Here is a 13,444-nt window from a genome sequence, read left to right as displayed (position 1 = left end):
AGCAGTGAAGGAGAGGATGGAGATATGTGTGAGAAGCAGTGAAGGAGAGGATGGAGAGATGTGTGAGAAGCAGTGAAGGAGAGGATGGAGAGATGTGTGAGAAGCAGTGAAGGAGAGGAGAAGAGATGTTTGAGAAGCAGTGAAAGAGAGGATGGAGAGATGTGTGAGAAGCAGTGAAGGAGAGGATGGAGAAATGTGTGAGAAGCAGTGAAGGAAAGGATGGAGAGATGTGTGAGGAGCAGTGAAGGAGAGGATGGAGAGATGTGTGAGGAGCAGTGAAGGAGAGGATGGAGAGATGTGTGAGGAGCAGTGAAGGAGAGGATGGAGATATGTGTGAGAAGCAGTGAAGGAGAGGATGGAGAGATGTGTGAGAAGCAGTGAAGGAGAGGATGGAGAGATGTGTGAGAAGCAGTGAAGGAGAGGAGAAGAGATGTTTGAGAAGCAGTGAAAGAGAGGATGGAGAGATGTGTGAGAAGCAGTGAAGGAGAGGATGGAGAGATGTTTGAGAAGCAGTGAAGGAGAGGATGGAGAAATGTGTGAGAAGCAGTGAAGGAAAGGATGGAGAGATGTGTGAGGAGCAGTGAAGGAGAGGATGGAGAGATGTTTGAGAAGCAGTGAAGGAGAGGATGGAGAAATGTGTGAGAAGCAGTGAAGGAAAGGATGGAGAGATGTGTGAGGAGCAGTGAAGGAGAGGATGGAGAGATGTGTGAGGAGCAGTGAAGGAGAGGATGGAGAGATGTGTGAGGAGCAGTGAAGGAGAGGATGGAGATATGTGTGAGAAGCAGTGAAGGAGAGGATGGAGAGATGTGTGAGAAGCAGTGAAGGAGAGGATGGAGAGATGTGTGAGAAGCAGTGAAGGAGAGGATGGAGAGATGTGTGAGAAGCAGTGAAGGAGAGGATGGAGAGATGTGTGAGAAGCAGTGAAGGAGAGGATGGAGAGATGTGTGAGAAGCAGTGAAGGAGAGGATGGAGAGATGTGTGAGGAGCAGTGAAGGAGAGGATGGAGAGATGTGTGAGGAGCAGTGAAGGAGAGGATGGAGAGATGTGTGAGGAGCAGTGAAGGAGAGGATGGAGAGATGTGTGAGGAGCAGTGAAGGAGAGGATGGAGAGATGTGTGAGGAGCAGTGAAGGAGAGGATGGAGAGATGTGTGAGAAGCAGTGAAGGAGAGGATGGAGAAATGTGTGAGAAGCAGTGAAGGAGAGGATGGAGAGATGTGTGAGAAGCAGTGAAGGAGAGGATGGAGAGATGTGTGAGGAGCAGTGAAGGAGAGGTTGGAGAGAGAGGGAGTATGAACTGAAACTCCTTATCTAAATGAAATTGGAAAAGCAGGACAGCGAAACATTCTGTTCGCTAATTTGCATACAAAAATCAACAAGGCTCATTATTTAAGGAACCCTAATTCCTTACTTGCCAAAATCTCATTAACACCCCCCCCCTCCCCCAACCCCCACCCTGTTCGCTTTGTTTACCACACCTAATCGAGCCATTTATCTTTATTGTGTTAGGGCCTGCATGTATGTTTGCTAAAATTAATACACATTTAAAGCCCTGTACAGAGTGTGGCTTTACCAGATGCATAATTGATTTTAAAGTGAATCTGAACTGTTGGGCCATAAACAAGGGCATTAGTATGCATATTAATACACAGGCCCTGAGGCTCTGCGGCAGCTAGTGGGGCCAGCCTTTATTTACTGAGGTATACACCGAGAGGAAGACGGGAGAGACGGAGGAGAGGAGCCAGAAAACATGTCAGACCAATCACTTCCTATCTCCTGTGTGTGTGTGTGCGTGCATGTGTCGACGCACGGTCTTGTTGGCCACCGCCATGCCTCGTCTCGACAGCCAGACCCCCCCTCTCCCCCGATCCCCCTGTTTCCATGTCTCCATCCCCTCTTGTCTGGATGTCTTTGTCTAGCCTAGCTCCGCCTCTTGGAGGAAAGCAGAAGCACACTGTGATCCTCTCACCTGCTAGGCAGGGCGAAGTGCACATACACACACACACACTCCTCTCATATCAGCCAAACTCTATTGATGTGCAAAGACAATGTTTTTTCCACCTGGAAAAATGTCTGTGAGACAGATTCCTATGTCTCCCAGTTCATCATTGTTGCTTTACAATATGCACAACAAGGATGTGATGCCTGAGGAGTAAATATGTGTTCATTTAAAGGGTGGAGTGTGTGTGTGTGTGTGTGTGTGTGTGTGTGTGTGTGTGTGTGTGTGTGTGTGTGTGTGTGTGTGTGTGTGTGTGTGTGTGTGTGTGTGTGTGTGTGTGTGTGTGTGTGTGTGTGTGTGTGTGTGCGCGTGTTTCATTATGCAGACCTGTGTAGCTGTGTTCTAGTGTATTCATGTAGCTGTATAATTCATTGTAGCCTAACGTTTGCAGACAGCAGAGCCACGGAGGAGAGAATTAGTGTATGTGTTAATGTGTACATCTGTATGTCTGGAATATGACTGAGAGTGTGCATGAGTGCCTGCAAATCTGTGTGTTAATGTCTGTGCATGTTCTTGCAGACAACAGCAAGCACTGATAGGCTGAGTTGAGCACAGACCTTGAGGCTGCACGACAGTTACCGGCTGACAAAATGTCATGACCACCACAGCCCTAGCTGGGCTGTTGTTTGTTTTGCTGACGAGGCATGGCTACCAGCAACACAGACACACACACACACACTCCAACCCCGAGGTGCTGGCTTGCTTCTGTGTTAATCTCACACTGTCAATAGAGCCCCACCAAACACACACATTCTCTTTCTCTGCAACCTCTTTACATGTCAGAGGAAAAGCCCATGTCATGTATATTTAGCCTCTGGCATTTACTCCTCTTTAAGAGGAGAAATAAACAGTGCATGGATACTGACGTAGTCCTGACGTAGTCCTGACGTTAGTTTAGAGGCTACGGTCTGTTAACATTGCATAGCATTCCACAGTTAAAAGAACTGCTCATTTAGCCCTGCTCACACAGTTAAAAGAACTGCTCATTTAGCCCTGCTCACACAGTTAAACGACACATCATTTGTAAGAATTAAGTTGCAGTTGCTAGTCAAAAAAGCTTAATAGACATCTTTAAATATCCACACAAATAAATGAATAGCTCACATTCAGTGTATGGCTACCAAACCTGGTCCACACAGTTTGAGGTAGAACCGATATCAGTGTAATATGTAGACAGATGTGTATATATATATATACATGTTGTCAGAAGCTCAGTGTGATCAGTAAGTGCTCATTTCATAGAGTCCAGTATCTCTCTAGGCCAGTGAGAAGGAAACCAGGTCTGGATGGAGGAAATGAGGTCACTCAGCTTGAGCTGTATGACCTGTGTGATTATAAATGTTATCGAGTCTAGTGTGTCAGAACCCAGTAGGAACCACTATATTGCATTTACTTCCTTCTCTCTCTCTGTTTCTCTCTCTCTGTTCTCTCTGTTTCTCTCTCTCTGTTTCTCTCACACACAAACGCATGCACACATACACGCACAAAATGTGCAAGTAAACTGCTGTTGTTGTTTGTGAGCAGAGATAGGGCACTGTAGCAGGATTTAAACAACAGCTCATCTGCCTTCAAGTGTCCATTGAGACTCAGTTGGACTGTGACAGCTCCTGCCTCCAATCTGGCAACCATACAAGAGCAGCATGTGTGTTGGGTCCCATCCCACTTTATTTCCCTCTTATCTTCCACTGTGACCAGGATGTGCTCCAACGGATCCAACAATGCAAACACTGCTGATGTGGTGTTTTTTTTAACACACACACACACACACACACACACACACACACACACACACACACACACACACACACACACACACACACACACACACACACACACACACACACACACACACACACACACACACACACACACACACACACACACACACACACACACACCCTTGAAACAGTCACGGCTCTATCGGAAGCTAAGAAATAGGAGACTTTGGGAGCTAAAGGAGCACTTCTGAACTATCATCATAAAAAATTTCTGCCTCAGCAAATATGGCACAACTTAACATATTCCAAGTATATTCCCAAATAGCCGACTCAAATAGCAGTTTCTTTTTTGCCACTTTTGGAGTGACTTTTTACAATCACGCCATCGTATTTCCTCTTGCCTGTTCTGTGGTATCTCAGCGGATATTACGGCCCGCCCAGCGCACCAAGGTAGCCTCACATATCAGAAACACTCTCTAATCCATAATGTCCTTGCACAAATCTCATCCACTCATTGTCTTGCAGCGCCGTGTCGTTCATGATCGATTAGCCGGGGCTCTAATAGAAAGGTTATCCATCAATGACAGTGTACAGGTGACAAAAAACCTGGACAGATCCAGACATCCTGTTGCCATGTAACCCTGGGAGCCGACGAGGGGTCGTCTGGGAGCCTCTGGGGAGGAAGAGGAGTCTGGCAGGCTGGGGAGGAGGAGGCTGGAGAGCATGACATGCTGGGGAGGAGGAGGCTGGAGAGCATGACAGGCCGGGGAGGAGGAGTCTGGAGAGCATGCCAGGCTAGGGAGGAGGAGGCAGGAGAGCATGACGGGCTGGGGAGGAGGAGGCTGGAGAGCATGACAGGCTGGGGAGGAGGAGGCTGGAGAGCATGACAGACTAGGGAGGAGGAGGCTGGAGAGCATGACAGGCTGGGGAGGAGGAGGCTGGAGAGCATGACAGGCTAGGGAGGAGGAGGCTGGAGAGCATGACAGGCTGAGACTGGAACACTTCTGATGCTCATCATCTCAAACTGAGCCTCATGACTCATCTGCAATCTAGCACCAGCAGCAGGGCTGTGTGTGTGTGTGTGTGTGTGTGTGTGTGTGTGTGTGTGTGTGTGTGTGTGTGTGTGTGTGTGTGTGTGTGTGTGTGTGTGTGTGTGTGTGTGTGTGTGTGTGTGTGTGTGTGTGTGTGTGTGTGTGTGTGTGTGTGTGTGTGTGTGTGTGCGTGTGTTTCATTATGCAGACCTGTGTAGCTGTGTTCTAGTGTATTCATGTAGCTGTATAATTCATTGTAGCCTAACGTTTGCAGACAGCAGAGCCACGGAGGAGAGAATTAGTGTATGTGTTAATGTGTACATCTGTATGTCTGGAATATGACTGAGAGTGTGCATGAGTGCCTGCAAAGCTGTGTGTTAATGTCTGTGCGTGTTCTTGCAGACACGTGTGTGTGTGTAAAGTGATAGGAGGCCAAGATGGTTTAACACAACTCCTGATTGTCCCCCCTTCTCCTAGGTTACCCAAACATTGTAGCAACGTACGGCCGTGGATACACTGGTTTTGCCCCGAGTTACAGCTACCAATTCCCTGGTAAGTTCCATCTTGTTAGGCACTGTGTGCTTTTCTGCCTGCCTGCTGGGGTGAGGTAATGGACCCCCTGTTGGCTCACAAACACACATCCCACTCCCTGCCTCCCTCCTCTTACACACACACAGACACACACACACACACACACACACACACACACACACACACACACACACACACACACACACACACACACACACACTGTTCTCTCTCTGATCTCAGCTGGGTTCCTGAAGATGATTATGTTATGTTGTAATGCCATGTCACTCTCTGTAACCCAAATGGCTTCAGTAAGGGATGAATTCCGTCCTGGCACCCACTCTCACCCACCGCATCATCACTCTGCCAGTTATTATACTGTGGAAAAATCCAATCGTCCAAATGTGATTTGTTAAGGTAACATTATGCAATTATGTCACCATTCACTCTCCTCTAAAGACCTCTACAATGGAAAATGTTAGAGCTTGATTTCACGCCTTATTTCAACATGTTATGAGTGACCTGTGTTCTCTCTGCCACCTGGCATCAGTATACCCAGCTTGGAATGTTGCCAGAGGGAGAGAGTGACTGTCACCATGCTAGGGACTGCCATGACGAGATGCTCCACGATTATCCAGCCCGCAGGGAATTCATATACACATATACAGGAGGGGTCTTCATATACACTTATACAGGAGGGGCATTCATATTCAGGAGGGGCATTCATATACAGGAGGGGTATTCATATACAGGAGGGGTATTCATATACAGATATACAGGAGGGGCATTCATATACACATATACAGGAGGGGCATTCATATATACATATACAGGAGGGGCATTCATATACAGGAGGGGCATTCATATACAGATATACAGGAGGGGTATTCATATACAGGAGGGGCATTCATATACAGATATACAGGAGGGGCATTCATATACACATATACAGGAGGGGCATTCATATATACATATACAGGAGGGGCATTCATATACACATATACAGGAGGGGCATTCATATACACATATACAGGAGGGGCATTCATATATACATATACAGGAGGGGCATTCATATACACATATACAGGAGGGGCATTCATATATACATATACACACACACACACACACACACACACACACACACACACACACACACACACACACACACACACACACACACACACACACACACACACACACACACACACACACACACTGTTCTCTCTCTGATCTCAGCTGGGTTCCTGAAGATGATTATGTTATGTTGTAATGCCATGTCACTCTCTGTAACCCAAATGGCTTCAGTAAGGGATGAATTCCGTCCTGGCACCCACTCTCACTCACCGCATCATCACTCTGCCAGTTATTATACTGTGGAAAAATCCAATCGTCCAAATGTGATTTGTTAAGGTAACATTATGCAATTATGTCACCATTCACTCTCCTCTAAAGACCTCTACAATGGAAAATGTTAGAGCTTGATTTCACGCCTTATTTCAACATGTTATGAGTGACCTGTGTTCTCTCTGCCACCTGGCATCAGTATACCCAGCTTGGAATGTTGCCAGAGGGAGAGAGTGACTGTCACCATGCTAGGGACTGCCATGACGAGATGCTCCACGATTATCCAGCCCGCAGGGAATTCATATACACATATACAGGAGGGGTCTTCATATACACTTATACAGGAGGGGCATTCATATTCAGGAGGGGTATTCATATACAGGAAGGGCAATCATATACAGATATACAGGAGGGGCATTCATATACACATATACAGGAGGGGCATTCATATATACATATACAGGAGGGGCATTCATATACAGGAGGGGCATTCATATACAGATATACAGGAGGGGTATTCATATACACATATACAGGAGGGGCATTCATATACAGGAGGGGCATTCATATACAGATATACAGGAGGGATATTCATATACAGGAGGGGCATTCATATACAGATATACAGGAGGGGCATTCATATACACATATACAGGAGGGGTATTCATATATACATATACAGGATGGGCATTCATATACACATATACAGGAGGGGCATTCATATACACATATACAGGAGGGGCATTCATATATACATATACAGGAGGGGCATTCATATACACATATACAGGAGGGGCATTCATATATACATATACAGGAGGGGCATTGATATACACATATACAGGAGGGGCATTCATATATACATATACAGGAGGGGCATTCATATACAGATATACAGGAGGGGACCTAGCAGTGCTTCAGTGAGTATGTGTTTTTCTTGTGGATGGTCAATTTAATATTTAGAACCTACTGTGTCTTTCAAATAGCAGTCAGGTAATGTTTATTTAGATATGAAACACCAGTGTACTCTAGTAATGATGACAATGTAGGGGCTTTGCTGGGTTTTTTGGTGATTTAACTTCAATTGTCTGAAATGTTACATTTTGTTTGCAGTCTCTGGCTGTTGTTCTTGGGGCCTTAGCCCCATGCTCATACAAAGATACAAGAACCCACTGCATCTGTGAGCAGTGTCAAACGTCGGTTGAGTGTGGAGTGGAGAACATCAGTACAGTATTTCAGCAGGTTTGTTGTCTCTATAGTCAGAGCATCTCGGTGTACTCCCCAGCATCAGTGTGAATACGTATCAAACGGAGTCGCAAACAAACGTCCACATTCAGAAGGACACAGATTAATAAAGGGAATGAATAATGAATGGGTGTAAATTGGTGAGGTACTGGAGAAATCATCCAGTGCTGTTACTATACCAGGGGAAAGGGACAAAGGTGCCCTGGGGGATGCATTCGGTCTTCAACCAGGTCTGGAGGGCTGCACTGACAATGTCTTATATTTAGACCAGGTCTGGAGGGCTGCACTGACAATGTCTTATATTTAGACCAGGTCTGGAGGGATGCACTGACAATGTCTTATATTTAGACCAGGTCCGGAGGGCTGCACTTATATTTAGTCTGCGTCAAAATTTGCAAAAATAATTCTGCTATATTTTTGGGAATGTTCAATGATCTTTGACTGTCTTTCATTTCAGTGATTCTTAGCAGCTGGACAGTCAAACTGTATGAATGTAGGTCCATTATCATTACTGCACATTTTCCCTTTGGTTTTAGTCATTTTAAAGTATAGTGAGTTAGTTTCCCCAACCCCACACAAAATATATTTTCAAATAAATAATAATAATTTAAACAGTAACATTTTATTTTACTCAAACCGAATGTATGACACCACCATTAAAACATATAATTCCTCCAGGCGATTCTCTACTGTGTACACATCGGAACCTGTACGCATGTCATACTATATGCCTTGAATTTGAGTTTTCATTGCATGAATGAGAGGATGAAATGCCAAGTTAGCTTTCTCTAATCCATACAGGCCATACACATGCCTTCCATGGTGATGACATAGACAATTCTTCCTCCTCTTCCTCCCTCCTCCTCTTCCCCTCCCTGCTTCTCCTCCACCTCCTCACACAGATTAAAAATCAAATGAAAAGACAAAAAGCAAGAACAAAGCCTCTAGCTGTTTCCTGTGTGGAGGGACCCCAGCAGATCTAGTGCTATCTGTCGTCAGTCCAGGCCTTGGCTTGGCTAGTAAACAGGCACTGTGTTACGTTTGCCAGCCCCAGCCCTGCTTCCATGTTGGCACTAGTTGAAGGTAGAGAGGAGGTCTGATTGCTCCAAGGTTAACTTTACTGCCTTCCTTTAATCCCCTGGCGCACTCTGTAAAATGATCTTGCCTCAGTACCAGGCACAATGTGGCCCTTTTTTTTCTCCCTGTGATTTTCAGATACTGTAGTGCCAAACGACCTTGGTGTTGGACATGTAAGGTGAAAAGCCTTTTTTCCCTCCTTGTAGCGTTGGGGGTTTAGCATAAAGCTCACTCTGCTTGGGAGGTTAAAAATGGACTGTTGAAAGGAGAGGAGAAGCACTGCCCGCAATCCTCAGAGGGGACAACGCTTCAGAGGAGGTCAAATGGAGGTGTGTGTGTGTGCGCGCGAGTGATGTCATTTTACCAAGGCCTATTTTTATCTCACACGTCTCCATTACAGTGTGTCTCATATTGGCATGGAACATCTGGTTCTTTGGTAGAATGTTTGCTGCGTTATGGCTATTGTAAATATGTGTGCACATTGCTAAAACAACAATAAGGATGTTGAGACAACAGTGTTTACAGTTCGTGCTGCGTGCCTTTTTGTATTTTATTTGTCCATTCCCCCTTTGACTGTCACAGTTCTAGGAAAACAGCCATTTTAGTGCTATTCCATGATGTGGCAATAACGTTTCTATTTCACTACTGGTTCAAATGGGCGTGGTGAATATCACGACGTCTCTGTCTATAGAGACTCTCTCTCCTCTCGCTTTCACAGCAGCCTAGCGTCTAGTTGTTATTGTCACCCCCCATTTCTGGCATCTGACGTCTCTGCTGCTGATGAGAGCTGAAGGATGCGGCGGCGCTGATGGTGAATGCCAAGGTCACAGCCTCTTAGAGCACTTCCTGTGCCATGGCTGTGTAATAAAGCTGCCTCATCCCTCGCTCCTCTCCTCCATTTACCTGACTCTCCTTTAAGGGGGAAGGGAATTGATGCTTCGCTTTTGATTAGAGCCTAATCACTTATGCAAACGAAAAGGGGGACCGTCAAGAGGTTTAACCCCCTCACCCTCAAACACACACACATGCAACGCCCACACATGCACACATACACACACGCCCGGGGCCCCACAGCCTGAATTTGAACAGCTACCCGCTGGGGCTAAGGGACATAGAAACCATGCAAACAAGACAAATAAAACACCTTTGTTTCCCCTTTGTTTCTCTGTGCTCTCCAGCCTGCCCACCAGGAGAGTGTTATACCTGCAGAGCTCTGTTTAATAACTACCAGGTCTGTCTGTCTGCCACAAATCACTAGGATGGACAGAGAGGGAAAGAGGGATGGAGGGAGATGAAGGGATGGGAGAAAGAAGAAAAAGGGAAGCTGAGAGAGAGGAAGGGAGAAAGCGAGAGAGCAGGGCAGATTTGCAATCTGACAATTCTGGCAAATGTCAGATGGACTGGACCATTTTTTGGTTGGTGGGCTGGTTGAAATTGACACAAAATATATTTTTAAAATAGAAAGGAAACAATAAAAAAGGTGACATGTCCGGCTGCCCATGGGCCTGTTAAGATTGTGCAATTTCTTTGTTATACTAATCTATAAATAGCCTTTGGCTTATTAATGGGCTACGGCCCGGTTTTCTGATAGGCTGAGCCGAGGTCATGCAAACTCACATTCAAGGTCAACAAATGCGGCATCAACAAAGAGACTTGCTCTGACTCTGTCATCATGTAGACAGCCAGGATCATAGATGGTAAACAACAGAAAGGAGCATATTAATGTAGAAATAGCACATTCTTCATTGTCACCTCACTCAAAACCTTTTCAGAGGCTAAAACCTTGATTTGGTCAAACAGTGAAGTGCGTAATCCTCATGATTCCTGTAATGAAAGTGTCTGCCTGCCGCTGGGCCTGTGGCCTCGCTGGGGCCTGCTGCTATGATGAGCAAGCCACTCTCCTCTCCCCCCATGCGTTTGAGAGAAAAATATGTTCTGATCGTATAAAATTTCAAAATGAAATTGCTGGAAAAACACAGCTTTGTAAGCTTCGTCCCTTTGTCCCTGTTGAAGAGAGGAGGGTCTCAACTTTCTGCAGTTATATTTTTATTTCTCAACTCTCAGTATTCAGCTCAATAGCAACTATTTTACAACCAAGTTATTTGATATGGCTTTGAGATATGGAGAGGAAATACTCACTGACAATTGCGAGGGCATAGGCTTCATGGAGTACAACAGTATGAGTCATAATACCCATAAAACCTAGCGGTCAAACAGGGAAATGGTTGCAATTGTTTTTCCACCATTCATTTTCCCATAGGGGATTTTAGAAATATGTAAAATAAGGGCTGTGTTTTATGTAGTTTTTTTTTAGAACCAGGTAAATCTATCTAGGACAAGGGGCCTTTTATCAATATATTTGCCTGTATAAACTCCTCAAAAATTAAATGCTAATTAGCTGCTAATGTGGCTAACATAAAGAGCTATAAATTCAATGATGATCTGGACGAGACTGCCGAATCAAGGCAAAGATAAAACTCTCTGGATTAACTATCTAATGTTAGCTAAATGTAGTAATGCATAAATGGTCAACATTTCTTTAAATGGTCAATTCTGTGAACTGTCTTGTGCAAGTTTTAAATTGACACAATACCTGTTAGCGAAGGTGTCAGGTAGAGATGACGTGCAGGAGCTTGCAGGAATTTGTAGTTTTGCATGATGTCTAATGTTCGAATCTGAGAATAAATACATCCAAATATATTGATAAAAGTCACCTTGCCCAAGAGAGATTTACATGGTTATCAAAACGTCACACCAGGGTAACCCTACATGAAACACAGCCCTTATGGGAAAAACAATTTCCCTGTTTGACCACCAGGTTGTATGGGTATTATGATACTGCCACTCTGGTGCTCTATTGGATAGTAGACAACCACTGCCACATACTGTTAGGTCCTACATAAAGCTGTCCCAACAGCAGCCTAACATCTTAGGAGCCTTGTCTGGCAGCGAAATAGATCATTCAGCCTCATTTACTGCCATGGCTGACTTGCTTAAACAAATGTGGTTTCTACTGACAATTGAGATGTATAAACTATGGCATAAGGAGACGACAAGCGGATAAGACACAATCCGTCATTTTGATTAAGACCTTAACCTTTCTAGGGCAGGCGTTCCACTAGCGGAACCCCTTGACAACATTCCGCTGAAAAGATGCGAAATTCAAAAATATTTTTTGAAATATGTAACTTTCACACATTGACAAGTCCAATACAGCAAATGAAAGATTAACTTCTTGTTAAGCTACCCATCGTGTCCGATTTCAAAAATGCTTTACAGCGAAAGCACAACATATGATTATGTTAGATCACCTCCAAGTCGAAAAAAAACACACAGCCATTTTTCCAGCCAGAGATAGGAGTCACAAAAAGCAGAAATATGGATCAAATGAATTACTAACCTTTGATGATCTTCATAGGACATCATGTTACACAATACATGTATGTTTTGTTCGATAATGTGCATATTTATATCCAAAAATCGAAGTTTACATTGGCGCATTACGTGCGGTAATGTTTTGATTCCAAAACATCCTGTGATTTTGCAGAAACACTCATAATAAACATTAATAAAAGATACAAGTGTTAGTCACAGAATTAAAGATAGGCTTTTCCTTAATGCAACCGCTGTGTCAGATTTCAAAAAAACTTTACGGAAAAAGCATAATCTGACAACGGCGCTCAGAGCCCAATCCAGCCAGAGAAATATCTGCCATTTTGGAGTCAACAGAAGTTAGAAATAACACTATAAATATTCACTTGCCTTTGATGATCTTCATCAGAAGGCACTCCCAGGAATCCCAGTTCGACAATAAATGACTGATTTGTTCCATAAAGTCCATAATTTATGTCCAAATAGCCACTTGTTGTTCGCGTGTTCACCCCAGTAATCCATCTTCATGAGGCGCGAGCACTTCGTCCAGACAAAAACTCAAAGTTCCGTTACAGGTCGTAGAAACAAGTCAAACGATGTATGGAATCAATGTTTAGGATGTTTTTAACATAAAACATCAATAAGCTTCCAACCGGAGAATTCCTATGTCTGAAGAAAAGCACTGGAACAAGAGCTAACTCTGTCGGGAGCGCGTGTCACGAGCCTGAGACACTCTCCCAGACCACTGACTCAAACAGGTCTCATGAGCCCCTCCTTTATAACAGAAGCCTGAAACAAGTTTCTAAAGACGGTTGACATCTAGTGGAAGCCGTAGGAAGTGCAACTTGACTCCATAGACACTGTGTATTCGGTAGGCCAAGCTTTGAAAACTACAAACCTCAGATATCACACTTCCTGGTTGGATTTCTCTCAGGTTTTCGCCTGCCATATGAGTTCTGTTATACTCACAGACATCATTAAAACAGTTTTAGAACCTTCAGAGTGTTTTCTATCCAATACTAATAATAATATGCATATATTCGTTCTGCGTTATGCATTAGCATCGAATAGCCCCCTTGATATGCAACTTTTCAGGGAAGTTAGGAACAAATATACACAGGCAGTTAGAAAAG

At 44.4% G+C, this 13,444-nt stretch overlaps 1 protein-coding gene across 2 annotated transcripts in view; it reads left to right on the top strand.

Moving 5' to 3' along the window:
* The window catches only part of LOC109909234 (RNA-binding protein Musashi homolog 2-like), a 322,173-nt gene that overhangs the window by 253,864 nt on the left and 54,865 nt on the right, over positions 1-13,444 (top strand). For both annotated transcript variants that reach the window (XM_031795526.1, XM_031795527.1), the window contains exon 10: positions 5,223-5,297. In XM_031795526.1, coding sequence (XP_031651386.1) covers positions 5,223-5,297 — 75 coding nt within the window. The remainder of the gene's footprint in view (positions 1-5,222; positions 5,298-13,444) is intronic.

This window comes from Oncorhynchus kisutch, linkage group LG18, assembly GCF_002021735.2.
Source record: "Oncorhynchus kisutch isolate 150728-3 linkage group LG18, Okis_V2, whole genome shotgun sequence".
NCBI lineage: Eukaryota > Metazoa > Chordata > Actinopteri > Salmoniformes > Salmonidae > Oncorhynchus > Oncorhynchus kisutch.
Note: the sequence above shows the minus strand (reverse complement) of the source record. Positions and strands in the feature narration are given on the sequence as shown.